Raw genomic sequence first — 25,528 nt, 5'->3', positions numbered from 1 at the left:
TGGTATCAGCATCAGTCTTTAATGCAATGTTAACAAAATAACTGCCAACAATACTACAATTCAGGCTCCAAAATTGAGCAACTTGTGCATGCATAAAGAGATTAATGCTGCATGAGCTGAAAGTCATGGAGAGGGATTCAAGAAAGTTTGGGTTTGTCTCCTTGTACTAATGGCCACTAGCCCTGTCTGTTGGGGCCAGTTGTTCAAACCTCAATTTTGTCATCTATATGAGGGTAATGATAACAACCTCATGTCATGGCCATGAAGAATCAATGATTAACATCTGTTCAAGTGCAATATCTACCACACTCAATACATGTTTGCTCAAATTTTGGTCCTTACCAAAAACAAACTCCAAACCCTTTGAAATGTATCTCTTGTATCTATACTTCTATTCATATCAATCCATTACCAATACCTAACAAACTAGATTTGAGATAATACCACACGGCATTTTACAAACTGTTGGTGGTGTGATGTGTATGTGTGTGTGTGTGTTGTGAGTACATATGTGTGTTTTAAAATTAGGAAAATCATGTTTCATATACAGAGCTGCCTTGGAATTCAGAATGTACAAGTTTGTTATTCTGAGCCATTTGGTTAAATTTAACCACAGGAAACTCTTCCAAGTCCTAATGAAGGAGCAATTACATCTAAAAAGGGAGCCAAGCCAAAAAACATCCTTTTCCAATATCTCTCTTTCAAACATCAGATTCCAATATAAGCTGCATGGTTTTCATTTCACTTTTATATCATCTCTGAGCTGTTGGAAACACGTTAAACACAAGACAGAGAGTGGCATACCATCTTATTTTTGGTGGGAAAGGCTGGCAGCGAGTACATGCTTACACACACATACACACACACACACACACAAGGAGAACTACAAATGTCTCTTTTAAAGGAAGCCCATAGAAAAAAAATAGGAAACCACAGGTACTGAGAGAAAATCTGTATTAGAATTCAGAAATCAGACATATAAAAACCTTTGAAATGAATGTACTTTAAATTTTAGCTTATAACATAACATGTGAGAGTTCACCATATAGATTATGAAAAACAGACTTTTAAAGAAAGTTAAAACTACCTTTCATTTAGCAATAAAAAGCTTTTTGGCCTCTCAGAAAAAAACCCATAACACTTGGAAGATTATAATTTTTTCTTGAAAGATACACATGCACATACAGAATTTTACTCAGTGTATCGCTACTAAAGATAAATTAAATTGTTTCAGTAATTAAAGAAGTTAAAGAAATCCCAAACTGCCTGGACATGGAATGCAATCTCATAGAATTTCCAGGTTTTCAGCATCACACTCATCACATGTGATGGTGCATTTCAGCATCATAATGCAGAGTTCCTGGGGTACAAGATACACAGAAATCACGTCAAAAGCAATTGTTCACATTCGGATTTCACCACATCGAGTGCAAATAGTGAACTTATACATGAAAATGCAATATGCTCCTTCTAAAGTGTATGTTTTTATCTCTTGCAAAAGACACATTCATTTCTAATGCCTCAAGGTAAAAAGAATGGCATCTATCACAAGGGGCAGAAAACGTCTGAAGGATTTAGAAGCAATTTTTTTTTTCATCATGTTTCTTTGGTGAGGAAGTAGAGTTATAAGTTACTCAGAATTCATAAAGATTATTAAGTTTCCATCCTCACAGATGATCTGCCACCGCTGTATCTCCTGACTATACTGTCAGCATTAGAGCCCAAAACTATTGAGAAGCTGCCTCTGCTTCAGGACATTCACCCAAATTGTGGCATTACTGTGCCACTGCATAAAATAAACGTCCTCCCCATTCAAAACACATACACACAAAACAAATAAATCAGCTTTGGCAGAACAAGCCTGCAATATCTACACTGAATTCAGGGTATTCTTTCCATCAACGCTCCTTCATGTAAGTGATTTTAACAGGCAAGTGAGTTCTTATTTCAGCAAGTTTACTCCAGATTTTCTACTCGTGTGTCTGTGCCTGCTGGGCTGTTTGAATGATTAGCCTACCCCCCAAAGCCCTCTGCTGTGACCAATTTGGCACCCACTCCAGGGACCCCCTCATGGTAAGGAAGCCTCCTAAACAACAGTAAGCTTCCCTGCTTGATGAATTCCAACCTTCCAGCTCATTTAAACCGAGCCTATGGGTTTCATGTTTTTCCTTCTTGCTCTTCGCTTAGGTCTATGGGAAGTTATGAAACATATTTTTCTCGGACTCCCAGGAGCAAGGCCAGGTTCACAATCTGACCTCAGAAGCACAGCTTCCTGCCAAGCCAGGCAGCCCGACAGAACTGAGTATCAGTGCCCTCTGCCTGGCCCGATGCAAACCGTAGCATGCCACATGGAGCAATGGTACTTATGGGAAATAACAAGCAATGGATCAGGAGAAGGAAAATAATGGGATTTAATCACGCAAAAATATCACAGGCACACAGCTCCCTTTCAACAAGCTTCCCACCACAGGTGAAGGCATGATGTTCTATGAAACTAACCACCTGTGATTTATAATGGAGCTGCCTAACCAGATATTTCGATCAGATTAAGTTACAGGATTCCTGACACACCCAGAGATGCTAGCACCCATCACGCCAATATCCCCCCCAGAGAATGATTTTAAACAAACATACAAAAATATCTATTTTTGCATTACATAGATGTCTTAGATGCGTGGAGAGTGGTTCCAGGAACAGTTCAGGCTCGTATGAAAAACTGTCACAGACTAATTAAGGACACTGCTGCTGAAAAGTGAAGGCTGACCCTGCAGTCTTATTTACACAATTTCCAGTCCAAGGCCTGTGAAGTGGAGGCCCAGTGGGGGCATTTCTATCTGAAACCCAAGGGCACCTGATTTAAGGAGGCTGGAGTAAATGAATCCCTTTGCTCAATGACAGAACGGAAGACACAAATACTTCAATTATCTTGGTGTGGATATACGTGCCAACCCTCTTGGATTCTACCTAATGAGATACAGTTACCTCTTATTTATTTATTATTACATTTTCTTTTTCTTTTTTTGCACTTCACTATGCATTCAATTAGTGGGAGGACATTTTGAGGCAAGAACGATAAGCTCTTTAGACAGAAGGTAGTGATTCAAAAACTGCAAAACTTCAGCTTTCAAAAATAGCCTTAGTGACCTCTTGCAGTACCCTGGCCACTCTGCAGCAAGCAGGAGGCAACCCCTGTGAAGAGCGGATTCTGGCAAAGTTCTCTCTTCACAGATGATGCACAGCTTAAGCTATAATGAGTTTTTGGGTTACAAATGCTGAACGCATTAATATTCCTTGATGATAATTATCACAGTATAAGCACCTTTCCCAATGTGAGTAGCATAAAGCAACTGAAGCAGCATTTTTACTACATTGGAAACAAGCTGGAAAATGGGATTTTCTACTCTTGTAACCTGAGGTCAGCATACATCAAGCACTGCATACTAAACACACCTATGTGTGAACTGCACATCACTTTCCTTCCCTTCTGCTACGGGTATACCTAAAGCTACATACCTCTTTTATTCATTCTTTACTATGAAAGTCCTAAAATGAACATACATGCGATATACATAAATAACTTCAAAACGAAATGAATCCCCCTCCCCAATCATAATAAAACCTGTGTTTCTTCTTATGAGAATACAAATAACCACTAAGATGAGTAAGCCATGTTTTACCGATGAGATTTGTCTCTCTGCAGTTTGAATACTGTGGCCACTGACTGCATATAAAATAGGATGAAAATTAGAAGCTAGCCAAGAGGCTCCTAGAAAAACCAAACACATTACATATGAATCTGAACAAACTACCAGGCTTTATCTTTATACCTTCAAAACTATTAGTGCTATTAAGCACTGAAAGGTTTAAATGTGAATTCCAACCCACCAATGTGAAGGCAGTAATGACGTCAACGTCGTTTCCTGGCAATACTTTTACCTAAGGCTTCCAGAAACCAATTTTCATTCCAGAATAGAGGGAAAATTATTGTTATTTGGGTAATAAGTATCAAATATTATAAGAAAAAAATCTTGCATCAGGTCAGTGTGTACCACAGTATCTAACATCCAGTATTTGGCATAACATACCCAAAATAGATGCTGAAAAGAGTTAGCTTATTATACTCCAATTAGGTTTGATAATATGCTGTTACTGGACTATAAATTGGTACTCCCTCATCCTTCTGTCTTCTTCTCACCCTACTCACTGAAAACATGAAAATACCTACTAGAAAGCCCAACTCATGCTAGAACTGCTTAAAATAATCACAGTATAAGGTCTTCCTTTTTTTTTTCTTTGTAAACAAAAGGACCCTGAGTAAATAATCCCAGCAGCACTTTGACTTAACAATGACAAACTGAAAGCCAGCTTGAACTGTAGGTGTGAATCTGCTTAATGCATTTGTGTTACGTTACCATCACCCCCCACTCCATTTAGAAAATATGTCATGCTACAGCCGCTTCAAGTTCTCTAGTATCATTTTTACTCATGTGCTGCAAAAAATGTCTTAAAATCCCATTTGGATGGATGGTAGGGTTATGAGGGAACCTTTACTAAACATTTAACAGCACTATCGGCTTATTAAATACTATAATGTGAAAGCCACGGAAGGATGATACACAGTGCTTGCCTCTTTTTTTTTTAACTTAATGCTGGTGCTCATTTTGAACACTCCACAAGCCCATTCATCAGTAGAAGTGATACATTTTAAAAAGTACTCATTTACTTGCAGATAGATGTGGTTAGATAAAGTATTTAGTCTAGAAATGACTGAAAAAACCTATTTGGGTTTTACTGTGCAAAACTTTCCTATGGCTAGAAAAAAAACCTCGCAAACATTTAAAAGTCCATGTTGAAATAGTATGCAAAAGCTAAAGGAACACAGTTTTGAAACAAAAGAAAGCAAGGTATACGTTTGGTTCACAGGAATATAAATACACCAAAACAAGGCAACAGATCTGCAGACAGATAATAAAGCATATGTGTTCACCAAATCTGGGTATAGTATGTCAAAATTATGTCATATAATGAGACTACTCATCAGAGCTATTGCTTTAATCCATGACTTCTTTAGCAACCATTCATAATTGTTTTTCAATTGTTTAATATTATTGTGGGCAAACTGTACTAAGAAATTTTTAGTAAAAAAAGTACCTTCTTAAAATAGAGCAAACCAGAATATTTTAGCCTCTTATGGTAGGTAGAAAGCAGGAATTCTCTCTAAAAAGATATCTGTATTCACAAAGAGATATAAGATAGCCTAATTTAAAGAAAGCTCTCTTCCCACTGGAGGCCTGCGGAGTGAGCATTTATTCTGTAAACACTGTAACAATGATTATCTGTCCTCCCATTTCTCAGTGGAGACTCCTGCTTTTGAAACTGTCTTGCGGTGACTTACTAAATTCAGGCTATTTCAATTAGTATTACTGCACATTAAAAATTAATTGCATTACTGAGTGGATTAAGGTTTAAATTTCAATTCTACAGTATGCGCACTAGAAATGACAGCTAAAAATCAATGCTCTTTGGCCCACAATCGGAAGCGTGTACGGTCGGATAGGGTGGGACTGGCGTCACTGGTCGAGCAGTTCTAAAAGACTTGATAGTTCAGTTGAAGGTGTGTCAGTTCTAATTCTAGATTTTAGTTTGAATGCTGCACAGTAGCCCAGCCTCAGAAAAAGACAAACAGAACAGCTGCAATAACAAGTTGAAAAACACAAATGGATACAGCTACCAAAATTATGACAACAAGGGATAGTCATCCGAAATTCACATACAAATACCCCTAGGCTAAACCCTTGTTCATAATTCTGTTTAATAAGAGCACAAGATCTCTGATTTATATCTTGTATCTACATTATTTTGTTATTAGTTATTGGGTGAAAGGGGTTGGTGTGGGGGCAGGAAATAGGCTGTTTTATAAATAAATGTAGAGAATTACTAATATAGACAATATTCATAATGACTTTATGTATGTCCTAGGAAACCTAAGAAGATATTGAAAATACAAATCTTTTCCTTCAGCAGTAATCCCATTTAGATCCCTTTTGTACATGATTAAACCTCTCTGGGGAAAGGGACATATCAGGATGGGTAATTGTTGGCCATCTTTACTATAGATTTATAACAGCTACGTGGAATTTTGAAAAGAAATGTTCGCCACTTTCATTCACAGTAAATGTGTTCTTTTAAGAAAAGGAAGGCGAGGGACATTAGACAGGAGGTCAACAAAGTAAAGGAGCATCAATAAAGAACCACAAAGCTGCCCAGGATATCTGGGCTTAGAATTAAACAGTGATTGGTGTGTACCTAAGAGAAAAAGGCTGTCTGCAACGCCCCTCAAGATCCCTCTGTGTTGCGCCGGTGGCCAACAGCAAGTTCGGCAGCAAGAGAGTAAAGATGGGAAGTAATAATAACAATAAAAAGAATAATCTGGTGCAAATGGACCCCAAGGTGTAGTAGTTGTCCCCGTGCAACAATCACCCTTCACAGCAATTTACTGATGTTGCTTCATTACAATACAGCATATAAAGTGGTAATGTACAAGGCACACTATTTAAAGCAACATGGCTTGAAGCAGCACACACTACCCCAGAGCAGGCACTGGTTTAGGAGCTAAGTCAGACTGTCCAAAAGTGAAAACTCCTGTGAGAACATGAAGTAGAGGTGCAGCACTTATGCAGCATGGTGATAAATTTAGGTAGAGAGAGGATAAAAGGTAGCAGGGAAAAGTATCTCAGCGAAAAAATAAAAAGGACTGCAATGTAATCAGGATTAAAACATCCTTTGAAGAGGTAACAATTTGTGGCTTTGTTAAAAGTTAGAGATAAAGAATATGATGTTCCCTGTTTGGGAAATATAAACTGGCTGTTTCCTATTCTTACTCTCTATAAAATGAACTAAATGTTTTTAGGCAAACTTTAGCATTGCAAATTCATGTTTCTATTATTTAAAAGAGAAAACAACTAAGTGTCTAATTTTTGCTTGCTGTTGTTCAAAGTTTGACTTTTCGATGAGTACCAAGAAGATGCTGAAACAATGTGCTAGAGGGAAAAAAAAGATTCTGTTCTCACCAAGGATCATTGAGTATGTCATTGGTTAATTCTTGCTCTATGCTCCTCATTAGCATTACTCTCAAGTTTCTGGTTATCATATCTGAGATATTAAGACATAATAACTACGAAGGTGCAGATAATTGGATATTAACCAGAACATACTTGACTGGGCAGGAGGTAGGGCCCTGCTTAAACTAATCCTGAAATATATTAATCACCAATTAATGAAAGGGTTTCAAATACATTTTCTATTATAGAACACCTCCAAGTATCTAAGCTTTTTCTAACAAAATGACTTGGAATAACAGGGTAGAAATAAGAAATACAGCCATCTGATAATGGCTTCAATTAATTCTTTATAGCCTGTTGTCAATTATCATGAAAACTATACTTCAAGCCTTGATTACTCTTTACAAAATCTGATGGGAAAGTTAGTGGCCTCTGTTTAAATTCCGTATTTATCTCTCTAAATCACAGAGCCAACAGCTAAATATTTCATCATTGAGCCGTTGTATTATCTGAGTCTTCCAGTCTAGACAGATCTCTAAGCCTCCAATCTAACAACCGGATGCACTCTTAGAACAGAGAATCAAATGAGGGGAATCCAGAAAGTCCAGCAAAGAAAGACTTTGTGCACAGTAAGCACTAAATAGTAAGAAGTTTATGGGTATATTTAGAAACAAAGACCTGAACCACTTGAAAAGTCACCACAACTTACATGGAAATAAAGTAATGTTAAAGGGGAGAAAAGGAAGGGGGCAAAAAAAAGAAGAAAACACAAAGAGTGACAAACAGAGAAGGAAAGTCATATTTCTGCCTGACCCACGTGGCTTTTTGATGGTGTCTGATGTTGCATTACTTTGGTTTTCAAAGCCCCACTAAGCCCTCCAGAAAAACTTCTGGAAGTGTCCGCTGACTTACAGAAATTGCTACAAATATGCCACTCACCGTAAACAAAAAAATAAAATTTCTAAGAACATCATTCTCACAAAGGAATTCTAATATCTTTTTATACTTAGAGATATTGTGAGAGAAAACAAGGTGTTTGGGTTAATGCAGTGAAATCAAGGGATTGAAATGACACTATTTCTCCATTTTTCCTGTCTTTATTCATTTAATTGGATACAAATCATAAGATGACTTCTGTTATCAGAGTTTTTTTTTTTTTTTTTCCTTATTCTGTTGTTTGCTGACTTTAGTTTTAATAATTCCTAAGTAAGCGCTCATGGCCGATGAACTAAGAAAGGAAGGCAAGTAGTCCCTTTTATCAACAATTTTGCTATAGAAATACACAAACATTCCAATGGCTCTTCATTAGCAAACAAATCAACAAGTGATATTTTAATGCATGACTTTATTCCATCTCTGTGGGGACCGTAGTTGAGAGTGTGATGTACAGTACAGAGAAAGGAATCATCAGCCACAATGTCCCACAGCTCTACCCATTGAGGACTTCGCAGCCTCTGCTTAAAGAGTGCATTTAATTGACTGATAGACAGTAGCTTCTTTGTTCACAGAAGACAGGGAAGTAATGGCAGCTTGAAAATCGTACCATCTACAGGGTCTCCTGAGACTAGTAACAGGGGGATATGTGTCAGGAATAAATAAATAATCTAATTATTAAGCCACTTCCTGTCAAGTTAACTCCAATTTGTTGGCTTTTGAAGGCAACAAAACGAGGCATTTTTCCTCATTATGCTTCTCTTTTTATACCAGTGGTAATCACAGGCGGATTAAAGGGTGCCTGATTGGTTTTTTTGTCAAGGAACTGAGAAGCAGCCAACAGTACAGAAAAACAGAGTTGGGGTTAGAAGAAATTTCATGCTTGTCTCCTTTCCAGCTCCCTAACAGCCCACACGGCTGCCCCATACAGAGCTGCCAGCTGTACAGCAAATGTGTACCCCTCCAACTGAGGCCTACCGGGCCACAGGCGCCATCCTGAGAGCTGCGAGATACCTTGCAATCTTGGCAGGTAGCTACTGCTGTCATAGGCATAATTCTAAAGGTGACCTCTGAAAACCCATCAGCTCACCAAATGCAACAATGCGAGCAGCTGAAGTTCTATACCCACTCTCCATATTGGCTCCTTCTCCTTTGTTTACTGCTTCTAATGGCCCTGAAACGAGGAGATAACCTATGGAAATAGGTCATCAGAGACCTCTGCTGTTTATGTGTGTGAACTGATGCCGTGGAAATAGGTCACGACGTATGTATGTGCACGCCTGCGTGTGTGTGTGCGTGCAGGGATCTGTTTGATCCATTGCTGATGATTTTCGGCATCCTTCATTCAGAAATGTTATACAAAGTTCATTCAGGAACAGATATACCCACATTTGATAATGAACGTTATCAAACAGTGACTGAAAACCAGATGCACTTACGGCATGTTCTACAGTAAGTCAAAGATGAGAACCAAAAGAGAGCCAAAAGTCCCACCAGTGAGTAGCAGCCAGGCATGTGGCAAATTCATGTGGCTCAGTCTTTTCTTCTAGAGTCGCTGTACAGAGCCTAGGAAAAAAGGCTGACACCCAGGAATTCTGCCTGAGAACCACATTCTTCTGAGGCTTCTTTAAGCGCAATGTGTTCTAAACAGTAACTAGAAACGGAACTCTCCATCTATCTAGGGGCTCAGCCAGAATCTTCGGTCTTAAAGAAAATTCACATTACAAGAACTGTCTAATAGACTTTCTATGGAGCTTGTAAATTAGAAACTACGCTAACTGCCAGTATTTTTTACTCTTGTAAATCAAAGCTGCTAGACACAGCCTAAAACCCAAAACAAGGATAAACATCCTGATTTGTCTTCTAATAGCTTGACATGGAAATTAAGAGATAGACCCAAAGATTTTCTTTAAAATTTACTTAAGAAATAAGAATCCAAACACCCAAGCTGAACTCTTGAAATTGTGCCTTATCCCTAAAAGTTGTTGAAAATTTTAAAAAGTCTCTTTTTTTCTTCTTTTTTTCATTTTAAATGGTCTTTGTTTTTAGGAAGGCCGATCATAGACGAGTCCTGACAAGTTCCTGTGGCCCCACTTTGCACTTGGTAAATAGTGCAGCTATGTTATATTTATGCCCGGGTATGTCCTTTCCGAATACATCTTGAATTTTTGTTAAATTGCGCAGATAATTAAGCCCTCTTCATATTTACAGTCTGCTTCATTGGTATCACGAATTCTGTTTTCAGTTACTGTCTGCAAATTCCCTCTCTGAACAATTTCATACTAAGCAATAACACTTCATTTTACATAAGTTTTATCTGATGTCCCCATACAGAGCTGCCAGCTGTACAGCAAATGTGAGGTTCTCAAACTGAGGCCCACCAGGCCACGGGCTCCATCCTGAGATCTATAAGGCACCTTGCTGTCATTGGCAAGCTCTCCCTGCTATCGCTGCAACCATCACCCCACACTGCACACAACTTAAAATCATCTGATTATTAGAATTTGTGGCCCACACTCCATTTTATCCTTTATTTAATCTATCCCCAGATCACACATTTGTTTAAATATTTTGGCTGGTTTACAAATCATGCAGCCATCTGCACAGTAGGTGTGACACCGTTTTTTAGACAAAAGTTACATTATAAACAAAGATAAAGTCATTTGAAATGCTTTGGTGTTTGTTATTCTGCCTGGTTCATTTGGACCAACTCTAAGAAATAAATAGAATTATCGGTGTAAATCGATGAACATCTATGAAAAACAACACCCAGCAGAACGCAGAGCTTGCTCCATTACCTACGTTAATACCATGACAGCTGAGAAGAGATGACCTGGCCCACTTCTCATCTCTCCTGTACAGATGGCTATTAAAGAGAAAGTATCCCTTTTGCATGGTCCATGGAGAAACCCTTTATGGGCTTTTCAAATAAGCCAGCATTGCCCACATGAGGGTAGCTTTCTGTTACCATTAAACTGCCCAGATTTCATCTTTTTAAATCCAGCTCTTGATCAAATAAGCCAGTATTTCATCATAGTTAACACCAAATGCTTATTTCTTAATTCCCTGAGTTTTGTAAGCAATCAAATAAAGATGCTTTAAAAAATGTTCAATAGTCCTCTCCTTTAGAATAGATATAAGCCAAGGCTCCACAGAATCCCAATGACTTTGAACTTCTTAGCATATTGTAGGTATACATTTATTTACATATATGCATACCCACACATGTATGCATGATTGTAGATTCATTTCTATTCATTAAAAAAAAAAAAAACAGCCAATGAACACTGAGAGTTTAAAGGGCAACATGACCCTTCATCTTCCTATGCAGAGATCCACACCTTGGATATTTCCCCTTAGGACATATAAAATCCAAAGCCACTACAGACTTAAAAATGTTGGGTTTAATCTATTCTAAAGCAAGGGCAGTCAAGCTGAAACATTTCAGAAGTGATCATGAATGCCACAAAGCTATAATGAAGATTAGTCACATAGTAGACTGTCCACCTTAGGAACAAAGGGGAAAGAATGCCATTTGTGACCCTTGGCACCAAACAAATTGCAGGATGTATGAATGTCACTTGTTACAGGAACAGACTAAAATTTCACCATCCTGTACAAACCTGATTTATGCATCCTTTTGGTCTTGACACCGGTGATGTATATCATGTTTAGTAATACAACACATAGCATACATATTTTTCCACATGCCCTGTAGAAGAGTTGACTTCTTTTATGGTCTTTAAAAAATCATAATTATCTACAAAACACTGAGTATTAGAGATGTGAATAAAAACAGTCGATATCTTGACATCAGTGTTTTCATTTCAGCTGTCACTTAAAGTCCCAAATTCTAGTTTTGCTTTCCTAAGACAGAAAGATATTAGCTTCCCCCGAAATGCATTAAGTAATACCCTTGATCTGTCTAGAATAGGTTTACCAGTGACTATTTCTGGATTTTCCTATCTTTTCACAAAACAGGTTCCTCTGTCACCTCAGATTCAACTCTGCCATTATAACACCCGTCTTTCTGATCGGGTGGGAAGTATGAAAAAATAAAACTTAGGAAGGGAGCAATTCTAAGTAGATTACTAAAAGTATTTCTCAGGTAAATGGTTTGCATCCATTCCCTTCGTATTTTCCATCATAGAACTTTGAAAGGGTGGGCTAAAAATGGCCATAGCTGTAGCCTGACCACATGTCCTCCAAAGTCCAGGACCAGAGCAATAAATTCCAAGGACAATGTCATTTCTGCCCTTTGATCATCTCTTTGTCAAGCCGACCAGCCTTTGATGGTGAATGTACTGCTGGTTGTCTACCACCAGCCGCTTGCAATTTGCTCACTATGTTTCATGAGACAGTTGTTTGTGGCTGTTTGGAACACATTTGTCTCTTTGGGGATTTATGCGCTAGTTGCAATGCCAACCTCCGTAGTGATCGAAATTTCTTTCTAACTAAAATAGATAATTAGAGGCTGGTAATTATTGGTCAAGAATTATCAGAGTGAAAAAAATTAAGCTTCTCACAAATAGTTCTTGGCAATGTCATCTCTTTATATTATCTCATGCCTAACAGCCCTTTATTCAGAGCATTTACAAATTTACTCTACTGCTGTTGAGCCTCATAATTTTATATGAGGCAATCCCTTTGCTGGGTTAAACTCATTTGAATTCTCTGTTTTCATCTCTATTTGTGCTAATCCATACCAAATAATAATAACAGATCTCAAAGAGGAAAATAACAATAAATATTTACTGCGCTGACAGAAAGAGATGGGTGAATAGTGAATTAAAGGACATGATACACAATGGCTTCTTTCTGAATTCTCAGGTCAAAAGCCAGCATAAACTATGTGAACTGAACAAAGGAAGACAAGAGAAATGTTCTCTTCTCACAGACTTTAAAAGAGGGAAATCTTTCTCCCTGGAAATCTGTTAAAATATTTTGTAGCTCTTTTTGTGTGTGAGTGTAAAGAAGGAAAGAAACCCCTCAATAGTCAGTGGTCTGATTTCTTACTGAAGCTCTGTCAATATGTGGTGGAGAGTGAGGTTTTCTTTTTTTCCTTAATAGACATAAATCAAATCCCCAATGCATTTTTATTGAGTAATTATTCCTGCAACACAGCCCATGTGTCCACACCTAGCTGCAAAATGCCTCTTAAGCAGAGGGCTTCTGTTATGTACCTGGTAGAAACACTGATGACACTCCTTTCACAAACGTCCCTGGCCTATAGCCTGAGCCCAGCACATCCAGACAGAAGCATGGGGCTTGCCTGACACTGAAATTGCATAAAAGCATGTGTGTGACATGAACACAAATGCAAATGACTTGGTCAAAGAAGGAATTTAAAGTTACAGCTCACTGGGTCTTCTGCAGATTTTGTTTTCTATCAGGTGACATAATCCATCCTCCAGACTGATTGAAATGTTAAACAAAATCTGTAAAAAACACTATCTACTCTCTTTCAAAAAGAGTAAGAGGCTTTTCAGATAGTCCCTAATCCCTCTTCCCCTGCTAAATGTCTAGTTAAGATTATTTTTTGATTAGACAAAAAACACACAGAGATAACACAACCTAAAAATACCTACCCTCGATGGAGGTATTTTAGCCAACAAAATAATGCTGCCTGCCTCATTTGAAAGACTAAGTATCACACTGGGATTTTAAAAAAGGATATCTTAGCCTTTGTGACACATCCCCGTTATGCAATCTCTCTCTCTAGATACTAACAACATGAATAGAGTTTAAGGACTTGGATACATGGTCAACAGATAAAACAATTAAATGGATGCTATTCATTTGCTTAGGCCTCAAGTGCAAGAGAATTACATATTTTGTTATTAAAAATAGCATGAATATTAAATAACTCTGCCCTCAGTGAAAAGGAAAGGAATTTGCTTCTCTGGTGGAAGGTGAATTGTTAAATGCTCAGATCCCAAGAGAAGGTGAGTGTCATATTAATTGACCATAAGGTAGAGGGGAAAAATGCCTTGGGAAAGCACTAATGATACAAGGAATGTAAGAGAAATACAAAGGAAAAAGGTAGAAAACAATTTAAAAAGAAAGGCCATGATATACCAACGAATCTTATGGACAATATGATATGAAAATTGGAAAATCAAAACATCCTCATATGTTCAACATTCAATTCAGATGCCACAATGCAAAAGAATATCAATATTGTGGTGAAAAATATATTCAATGTGCTTATCTGGATACTGCGATGGAGAATAAATCCAGGACCCCAAATAATTTTACCCAGAATAGATCTAATCAAAAGTATGACCCACAAAATTTCAGTATATTTTCCATAAGCTGCAAATTCCCAAGAAATGTTTTCATTTAAGCCCATGTAATACTGTGGCATGAAGCAGAATCATGAATGATTGCTACTGATACACTGTACTCAAGAAATAAAGAGATGGAAAATATTAATGTTTATCATTTGGCAAGAAGAATTCATTTTTCCAACCCTTTCTTCCCATCCCACACCCCCCAAAAAAATCAGTTTGGAAACTTTATATATGGTATTTTTCCTAAGGAATCCAAAACAGAAAGGAATTGCAAGGAAACACATTATTTGAATCTCTCTTACATGCTGCTATTATCTACTAAACATTCAGAGAAGCGGAGTGTTATTCTAAAACATTTAAGTATATGCTGTTTAATGCATAAGAGAATCACTAATAAAATTAGTACTTAAATCTGCAAAACAGAGATAAAATGATCAATATTTCAGCTGTTATCATTTGTTCCATTTTGCACAATTAAGTATTTAGTCTTTTACAAGCAATAATCCTCCTACAGACCCATCATTTGAAAACTATAAAGCACATCCTACTGAAAAACCATTAATCAATTTTCCAACATGCTTCTGAATTGATCTTCATTAATTTATACAAGAGTATTAGAAGTTTGGTTATTGTTGGATTTTAATGACCATTAGTGACGGCTGGAGCAACCATTCCATTAGACATTCCTGGAATGCTTCTGAGGAGTATATAATAAACACGCTTACCCCTGAAAACAAGTTCAAAGTCTAAAATGTTGAAATTTCTTTCCTGTCTCACAGTTGGATAACAGGAGAGCATGAGGTTTTCTGGACTTTTTAATATTATATCACAATTATATTATTACAAAATAACACAAAATGAGTACAAAATAAGGCTCTCGTATGAAAACATAAATGAGTAACAAAAATAGTATCAAGTAATAGCAATTGTCATTTTACTAGTAGATAAAAGATCTGCTTGATAAAGTTTAATTGGCTGGTAAAACTCTTATTAGTGTTATTACTAAGTGCTTATCAAATTAAAAACATAGGCGGCAACCCCAGAGGAATTAAAGGATAATAGGACAACATGAATAAGCGAAAAGATTATCCTTATTTCTAGCCCAAGTGATAACGGCAAAATCCCTGAAAATACCAGCCTGGTGTGACTTCAGAGATCTTTACCCAAACTGCTCTTACAAAGATCTAAAATTTGGTAGGGAATGAAAACAAAGATTACTTAAATCTTTGCATGTCTTTATGATCATGATAATTTCCAGACTGTTGAAACCATGCATATAAAACTATTTTATGGCAATTGAGATTATTTATGCTTCCCTATCACAAAAATGCACCACTTTAGATTTTGATACAAAGATGCTTAGGCAACACACAGCAGTGCCATTACCATAATAACTTCTGAAATTAAAACCTGTCTAAAACTCTATGGAAAGCTAACATCCAGTTCATTAACCATTCCTGTTAGTTTTCAATAATGCAAAAATGATTAGAAGTTTAATTTGTTAATCACCTGTGTTTTGACTGGCAGTAGATATATAATCCTCTGCAGAAGCTAAACTAGCCCTTGCAGAAAATAAAATGTGCTAATGCCTTATCAGGCCTAATAACAGGAATTAAAAAGAAAAATCAATCATGGCGAGGCAAACCATTGATGGTTGAACAATTAATTTATCTTTAACTCTGCTTAATTATATAGGCATTGATGGATACAAGTAGGAGAAAAATCTATCTTTAATAAGGTTTAGAGTGTCACTCACCAATCATGTGATTTGCAACATGAACCTGAATATCCCATTCATTGTAGAAAACCATCTGACACTTGATGCACTGATAGGTCTTCTTCTGAGGAAACAAGTATAAACAGATTTACTTAAACACATGAGCTTTTTATTGTTTGCTTGCTTCTGTTTGTTTGTTTGTTTAAACATAACAACCCTACTCACAGTGTCTTCCTGAGATGCTAGTCTTACATATGTTGCTATCTAGGCTTCTTGGGCAAAGTTCCATGTGTCCCTTACTAAGAACTAGTGGCTTAATCCCAATACCTTAAGTTTAGTTGCACAACATTGAGAAGAAACTGAGTCTCATCATTACGGTATAATGTTTTTAAAGATTCTTTAACACAAAAACAGAAATCAGAATTAACATAAATCTGTAACAAATGGCTGAATTTCATAAAAACGATTCCTTTAAGATCAGGTAAACTTTCTTTCTGACTAATTGTGGTGGTGTTTTAAGATATCCATAAGCAAAATGGCTAATAAATTAGGATGTATGGAAAATAGCTAAGAGATTCAGAAATTATAATTTTTAGCTGAATACTGAAATTTAGGTGATATTTCAGAAGTTGCTAAGAACTAGCATTTAAATATATATTTCCCCATAAAGAAATCATATCATAATGAACATTTTTATACCATTTTATCATTTAACTTCACATTTCTGTGAAATGTACAGAGCAAGATTTTTTATAATTCTTGCATCACATATAAAGAAACCAAGGCCCAGGGAAGTCGAAAGATTTGCCTGATGTCAAAATGTCCTACAGCTGGGAAGAGAAATAGGCTCTCTTCATTCAAAATGCTAGACTCTCTGATAAAAATAGTCTTTATGATTTCACATCTTTATTACTGTGCTCCCCACAGGGCTCAGCACATAGTAGATAAATTTCTATAAATAAAGCATTGGTTATGTTTTCCAAAACAAATTACATAAATTCCTTTATGGTGAAATTTGACATTTACAATTAAAAACTATCTTAGAAAACAAAATAAACCATTATGAAATAATCCGTTTTGAAAATCTCCCAAATGTAAGCAAATGACATTTATAAAATCACATAAATGACATTTTGTTACAAGCATTTCTATAGAAATGTCTTTTCATTTGTAGTCATATAATAAACGTGTTTTACTAATTACATTAATAGGAAATACTAGTCTGTAAATTACAATTAATTTAAAAAGACTCAAGCTCTTTGAAATCTAAGAAAATCAAAGACAAGTACAACAATTTAGCTTCACTGCATTTAAAATTAAAGTTGTAAATGCTGTTAATATAAAACTTTCCCAATAATTGTAATTTAACTTGGTATTTTTTTTTTTTTCCTGCAACAGTGGCTGGTATTCTTTGTAAACCACAGAAGTGTGAGCATATTTCCAATGGAAGCTGTCTAAGTAATCTAACAGTCTTTGTACATTTGGCATATTGAGCGTGCTGAATCTAAATCTAACCCAGACTTGAAAAACCCTGACAATCACCACGGAAGATTTACTACGCTGAGCTGTTTACAAGATGCTTTTGATGGTGACATATAGAGCAACATGCGTTGTGTAAATAACATCTATCCTTTTTTTTCAACAATATTTCCCTTTAGAACTAGTTAGAAAATATTTCTTACTCCCAGATGACCTACATTATATATTGTTTATTAGCATACTTCTAGCATTATTCCTGATATGTGACCTTGCTGAAAAACAAAGAAACATAAACTTAATGGCTAGTCTTTTCTCTTGTTAGCACAGTAAAACATACAATATGTCGAAAACTGTCTCCAAAAATGATGACTGATGAATATGTTGAAGGAGTATACTAGGGATTTTTTTTTCCTGGTCTAATAATAAAGAATAAAATCACTTGACAAGCCAAAATAATAAAATACCACCACTTACTAATATCTTCAAAATGAACTGACACATTTAAAGATCGATGTATGTAAGTTTTCTTTTATCGTTGAAAGAAAATGCTTTTGTCATGACTGATAATTCAAATACTAATTCTTTTTACTCTTAAAACATTATCTAAAATGTTACATTCCGTTTTTCATTAGCAAAGGCATATTCTTATCTACAAGCTCCTAAATTTATAGCTAGATGAGATGATAATGTAATGTGATCAAAAAACAATGTACCATGAATTTAAAAGGTTGTAGCTTGAACTCTACTTTCACATTTTCCAAAGACAGAGCCATGTCATGCAAATTGGGATGTGCTAATGATTTCCTCTTCAAAGTTGGGATGTAAAATTCATTTTTACCCTCAATTTGTAAAAAATTAATTTTAACTGACCCTTAAAGCATCCGTCATTATAACTGTAGACTATTGGCAAAGAATCTGAGAGACCCCTACACCATCTTCATGTAAAGGGATTATAAACTGAATAATATCTGATGTGGGGAGCTCATTCCTTAGAGGTAAATCCATTCCCATTGTATAAGGCCAAGATTAATTCTAGCTTCAAATCTGCTTTTCTATTACTTCTACCCATTGATCCTATCTCTAGGCCATGGACTTTTAAAGATCCCCTTGTCTAATGGAAGTTATGTTAACTCCACTTCAGACTGAAAACAGGCATACAGTGTAAGGAACGCTTTGAAAAACTTTCACCACCCTAGTTACTTTCTTCCAGATCAACGTTTTTAATAAGTAGAACCCAAATTAAGCCCAACACTCCATGTGACCTGACCCTTACAGAGTTTACTAGGACTGTCACCTCCCTTTTACATGAAAGACAACAAAAAAAAGTCAAGTGAGATAATTTCTTCTAAAAGCAGATAAAAGTAGAAACAGAACTTCCATTGTTTGGGCCCCAGATTGGCCTTTATCAACACTTAAGATGTCAATTTACTTGAAATGCTAATTTAGTACAATTTTTAAAAGAGACTTTTTTTCATTAGCCTTTTTAAATGTGCTACTTGGGAGTGGGATTGTCATTTCCTGATTGTTCTCTTTTGTTTTCTGATACTGATAGATGTAATTACCAAGGATACAACTTTTTCCCAGCACCTCATTATTTTTGATTGATTTTGAGAACAATTTAAATGTGCCTTTTTGACATTCTTGTTTTCAGTTATACTCTGGTTAAGGTACTTAGAGACTTTCAGAAAAGAGCATCTCATAAATAAAAAAAAAATGATTAGAATCTTTAATAACATATAGTTTTTTTTTTTTAAATGCATTATTCTGATTAACCCCCCTCCTCTATTCTATCTATACTGCATTAGGATTTATGCTTCATATTTAGTTTCACCAAATTAAAAAAAGAAAAAAATTGCAATTTGTAGTTGTAAATTGCTTTGATTTTATTAAACAAAACCCTGAATGTGTAGGAAAAAAAAATCGAGTCCATACTAACACTCAAAAGCAGGAAAGAAAATAAAAACCTCAGTTGTTACCATCGGAGTTGACTATTACATGAATTTCTTCGTCTGAAAATTAGTTATTAAAGGGACAGAATCACCTTGCTTTTTTAGGAGGACACGTAGTTCTTGCCTATCAGATAAGAAAAAGCCTTCATAATAGAAGAATGACAGTCAAAGGAACGACAGAATTAGAAATTCACCATTTGCAACTCTAAATAAAATGACTCAGAATCATTAATGGATGCTAAAACTATTAGGCAAAAGGTTATTCTGAGATTCTTAAGTTTCATCCTTTGCTAACTGCAAAGAGAAAGACATATCTTTACAATGGATTTATCTGGTGGTAATTGCTATAACCAGAAGACTTACCTTAATATTACTAGTAATGGAACAACCTGACATTATGGGCCTCCAGATGTTATGCAATATGAAGCCTATGACATCATCAACAGAAAAATCTTCTCTAAAATGTATATCTGAATCTTATCAAGCCTTTCAACCTAGTAGTTCAGTTTTCAGGAATTACGGAGGGGAGGGGGGTGATATGGAGAGATTGTTCTCAGATGAAATGAGACTAAAAATACTTAACTACTAAATGCAATGTGTGGATCCTGATTTGAGGGGAAAATAGCTATAAAAAGGTTGTTAACACAACTGAGGAAATCTAAATATCAACTGGAAATTAGACATTTTGGAGAATCACTGTTAACTTTCTTAGATGTGTTAATGGTACTGTGGTTATTCGGGCAAATCTCCTTTTTATTAGGAGACACAAGCTGAAGTTATTGAGGGGTGAAATAGGGTGTCTGAAATTTTCATTCAAAAAATTCAGAAAAACATACATATATAGTCATATATAGATAAAGCATATATAGCTAATATTAACAATTATTAAATCCAGGTGGTAGATGTATATTCATTGAACTATCCTTTCGATAGATAAATATTCATCGAACCATCCTTTCAACTATTCAACATGCTTAAACATTTTCATAATAAAAAGTGACAATAAATGAACAGGATAATTAATAACATGCAGGTTTTTAACAATACTAAAGGTAATCTGATTAACCATACCCTCTGTTAATTTTACACCTGCATACTTGGTGAGGCTCAAAATTAATTTTGTGCTTAGTTGTTACAAGCAGCTTCACAAACATTTTTGGTATTTTTGTATTTATTAATTACAAATCTAATGTATAATCTCTAAGAGCTCAGGACCATAGATTACATTCATTTCTATAATAGAGCAATAATAATTTTTGACCATTATATCATGCTTTATACTCTGCAAAGAACTTGGATATACAATACTTCACTCGAAACAATCCTTTGAAAGTCAATAAAGGAGGGATTATGATTCTCATTTAGAGATGAGTTAAGTGACTTGTCCAAAGTCACATAATTCATGAATACTATGAATACTATAACCTGGAGTCAAAACCAAGGTTAGGATTCTTTTAACAATTAGAGTAGGTTTTAACACACTTTATACTCATTGTTTGCAGGTAAGTTTATAATTGCATTTTAGGTACATTTTGAAACGGGGGCTTTCCTTAAAATCGTGTAGCGCTTTGGTCTTTGGCAGTGCCAGGGATGGTAGGAGAACAGCTTACGCCATAAAGAACTCTTTCTAACCACTTTAGCTTTAGGATCCCTGTCCCAGAATCTTTAACCAAGATCCCTAGAGCAGAAGTGGGTTCCCAAAGTTTCCTTATCTATTTCCAGACCTGCCCTTGGCTCTTAATATTCTAAAGTTCTACTCTCATGTTCTTAACTGTGTATTTATGTTCATTTGCCTTGCTCAATACTAAAAGAACAAATTCAACCAGAGGTCTCATGTCTATCTTCAATCCAAAACTTTTCAGTGATCATCCCTTCAATTATTATGCATCTCAAAAGCTCTCCTTTCACTTTTATTGTAACAACTATTTAGACACAGATTGGAATCTCCCATCTATCCTCCATGTGTCTTAACTGCTCTTTCATTGTATTTTAGAAATCACTTTGTCTCTCTGTTTTGATCTAGGTTATTTTCTCCTTACTTTCTTAGAAACCACTGATTCTCTCTTCACTGATGTCAAGTCTAGAGCTTTTCCTACATACTGAAGCTTTTATTTCAATGACTATTATTATTCATTTCTAATTTTAAACATGCAAATGTTCTTGTTTCAATTCTGCCTGGATTTGTTTCATAATTTCTCAGTCTGTTTAGTGGAAATCATTCCTTCATTTATCTTTTTGAGCTTCTAAGCATACTTATGTCAAAGTCTTTGTCAGACTGTTCCATATAATTAATTTCTTCTGAAATGGATTCTTGGTCTTACAGCAGATTGTTTTTTTTTTTTTTTTTTTTTTTTTGGAGGGGTGGGGGGAAGGGGTGCTGCATTTACTAGCATTAGATTCCTTCACATATTTTGGAATCTTGGTTTGAAGCCCATTTGCAGTGAAAATTTTTTTTCTCTCCTTCTAAGCCCATGCCTGCCTTTCCAGTAGGTTTGCAGTTGGGCCACCACAGGCTACTAGACCAGAGCTAGGAATCAGAAGAGCCTTTCCTGTGTACCTTCTATGCTGCAGGGATATAGGAAAAATTGCAAGTTAAATTCAGAGCTGGCACATGGCTAGTTTGGTAATAAGTTATAGAGCTGTGCCTTCCTACCTCTTTAGTCCTTCAGTTTGCTAAAACAGCCCTAGTCCTAGGTAGTGATCAGCAACAGGATTTTTTTTTCCTGCCTCCTTTTGTGGCTAAGGAAGTCCCTCTCCAGGCTCTGCGTTAAACAGCAGGCCTGGCCTTTGCCCCATGGGGATTAATCTGTAGTTACGACTTCCTATTTCTGGCATAGAGCCTAGCAGGACCCTGACTTCAACCCGGATAACTGCTTGGATTTTTATTTGGTTTCTGGATCTCAGAGACAGAGAAATATTTTGAACTTGACTAGGCCCATTTGTTTTTCTACTTTTATATTTTATCTATCATTGCTATATGTTTGGAGCATCAAAGCATGAAGTTATGGCACCGTTTTCTCTGGATGTTCTGCATAACTCAGCCCCATCTATTTCACCAGTCCCAAGCCTAGGCAGTGGTTCTCGAGGAGAGGCCAGTCCCAGACTCAGTCGGGGCCCTGAAATTAGGATATTGTTCAATGACACTATAAAACATCCATTCCAAATATAGCCAGCAGTCTTCATAGGAAAGCAACCTTAAGAGCCTCTTTCTGCAAACAGTTGCTATTTAGTGGCACCAGCATTTAGCTGTGTGACCCTGGACAAACCATTTAATGATCCTGAGTCTTAGTTTCCTTCTGCGTAAATTAAAAATAATAAAACTTACATTTTAGGGTTGATATGGAAAGCAAGGGAGAAAGCAAGTGCTTAGGACCATGCCTAGCATGAACTATGCCTACATTAAATAGTAACTACCTTTATTACTCTTTACTTGACAGTTTATCATGGGGATGGAATGAAAAATTATGACATAACAGAGATGTTTGACAAATGTTAGTTCTGGCTCTGTTGGGTGGACTTTGAAGCCATATTTTAGTTTCTTTAAACTACAAACCAATAATTTCGATATTATGACAATAAGGGCTAAACAAATGATTATAAAATAAATCACAGCATAGTGAATACAACAAGCTAGTGACAGGGCAGGGGGTGGGAAGGAAGAAGAGGAAAGAGAGGTTCAACATACCTAGGAAAACGAGCTGTTTTAAAGGACTATAGCATTACGCATTACCATTCCAAGAATGAATATTAATTACAAATGAGATAGATATTTAAATCAACAGCATAAATGGCTACTATTTGTGAGCAAAAGTAATAAACCTGCAGCCTTCAACTTCAGATGTTTTACTAATTTAATCTGATCATTTTTCATTTAATTCTGAGTAAGTGTGAAAATAAGTCACTAAAGAAAGGGGACTAAAAATCACTAAAGAAAGGGGAAAATGGGTGCCAACAATGGAAGCTACTAATGATGAAAAACTTGTCCAAATAATTCTCTGAGAAATGAAATTACCAATTTTCAATTCTGAGCTTTCATCATGGTTAAAAGAAGAAAACTATTGTCTTATAGATTTGGTCAATGTCCTGAGATAAAAGCTTTAGAGCTTTTTACACAATGCCTGGTACATGGTGAAGCTTAATAACTAAGAGATATTAGACAGGATTCCTGAACTCTGGGAGTTACAACATAATGTGGGGAAAGAAAATATACAAACATTAAATCATTAAAAGCATTTTGCCTAAATAACACCGCAAAGCTTTACAGGACTGAATGTCTGAATTAGGGCTTGGTCAAGAGAAGACAGCTAAATCCATTCAGCTCTAGATGGGCATGGTCAAGAAAAGTTGGAAAAAGCTCCCTCGGAGAGATCAGATTGATCTGGGGATCATTTGCTTGAGTTCAAAACTGAGTTACAGAATGGTTACGACCTACCAGCCAGTTGTTCAGCCTGGGGGCTGTTTCGTGGAATGAGTTAGAAGACAATTCTGAACAGAAACAGGGCTAAAGGAGACTGCTTCTGGCCAACTGACAGGAAAAAGAAGAGAGCATCAAAAATCTAGAGAGAGGAATCTGGAAAAAGATTTCTATTTTAAAAGAGTTGGTTGCATTTTTCTTTTCATTTTAGACAAACTCTGTACAGGCCCATATGGTATCAGGAAAGAAAAAAATATTTATTTAAGCAAATTTATTTTTACACATAAAACCCACAACTCCAAGAAGAGACAATTATAAGTGGGGGAAAAGTTGAAGCCCCCTCTTGTTTTTTTTTTTAGCTTTTCTTGGATTCTTTTTGAATATTAGATAAAAGAGCATTAAAATACTATTGTCTCTTGAAAGATATCATCAGTAGTCAAAAATCAGGAAATAATTGAGTCTTCAGAAATATTTGACTAGAATTTCTTAAAAAACAAAACTCTGTGTCAAAGATGGAGTCATTTCCATGGATTATATCAAACAAGTCTCATAGAAGGAATTTATTATCTTGAAGTTCACAATCATTTCCCTTTTTTTTTTTTTAAGTTTAAATCTAATTTGGTCTAACAAATTTCGCTGATGTCTAACATTAAAAACTGATTTGAGCCCACAGTTTCTCATGATGAGACGCTTTAATGGTCTCATTTAATACATCTCCACTCTTTTGTTTCTCTTGGTTCAGATTTTGGAGTTTGTTACAAGGGACTTCACTTATCTCCCCTATTACACAGGCTACTGCAACCCTCAGGTAAGATATCTTCATCTAGATTCACTGTTTATTTCTATTCCAAATCTACGTTAATCACATCTCCTATAATGTTGTCCATAAAGTGGACAGTCAATAAATTTCATTTACTGACTGTCCAACAGACAATTTAGTGAGTCATCCTACATCTATCACCTTCATTCATAAGATCCTATCTAATACTCATCCATTTCTGTCTGCAACCTCTCCACATAACACAGAAATCAGTGAATAGGAAAAGGCTGAATGAGACAGACTAAACTGATGCTGTAGTCAAGGTAAGAAATCACCAGAGCATGTGCTAATTCTTTTTGAGTTAGGACAGGGAATCTGCCTCTAGTCCCTTATGGCTACAATATTTTGCTAGTACCTAGTTTGAAGGGATTTATGTTTCATAGTGAGTTGGGGTTAACTTCCTATATTGGCTATTTTGAAACTTTGTAAATTTTTATAACATTCGAGAAAGACAAGGAATTGGGGATGGGGATGTGGGGATGGATTTAAATAATGATTCTTTTATTGACTGAAAAAGTCAAGACTTTGCCTTTCACCAAAATATGGTCTATCCCCCCTCAACAATTATTCCATATACTGATTGTTTTCACCTTAAAAAAAAAAAAAAACACACAAAAACCAAAAAAACTGAAATCTCCTCCTGACTAACTGTTGCCAAAATGAGGAGGTAAGGCAATTCATTACACATTGTACCAGAATTGTTTCAATGAAATTTATCTATCTCCTAAAAGATGGTAAACTCTTTATGGATAGGTAGGGGGTCTCCATTTTACCCAACTTTGTGTCCATTACAGAGATAACCTAATTATTTACACATAATAAATTAATATGTGAATGACTCATACCTATTCATTATAAAATT

At 35.9% G+C, this 25,528-nt stretch overlaps 1 protein-coding gene across 4 annotated transcripts in view; it reads right to left on the bottom strand.

The window, feature by feature from the left end:
• ZNF521 (zinc finger protein 521) overlaps window positions 1–25,528 on the bottom strand; it is a 305,063-nt gene that overhangs the window by 111,179 nt on the left and 168,356 nt on the right. For 3 of the 4 annotated variants that reach the window (XM_037806057.1, XM_037806054.1, XM_037806055.1), the window contains one exon: window positions 16,044–16,128. In XM_037806057.1, the coding sequence (XP_037661985.1) occupies window positions 16,044–16,128 (85 nt within the window). The remainder of the gene's footprint in view (window positions 1–16,043; window positions 16,129–25,528) is intronic. The other variant, XM_037806056.1, reaches the window with a different exon arrangement.

This window comes from Choloepus didactylus, chromosome 16 (genome assembly GCF_015220235.1).
Source record: "Choloepus didactylus isolate mChoDid1 chromosome 16, mChoDid1.pri, whole genome shotgun sequence".
Lineage (NCBI taxonomy): Eukaryota > Metazoa > Chordata > Mammalia > Pilosa > Megalonychidae > Choloepus > Choloepus didactylus.
The sequence above is the reverse complement of the archived record's forward strand: the minus strand, read 5'-3'. Positions and strand labels throughout refer to the sequence as shown.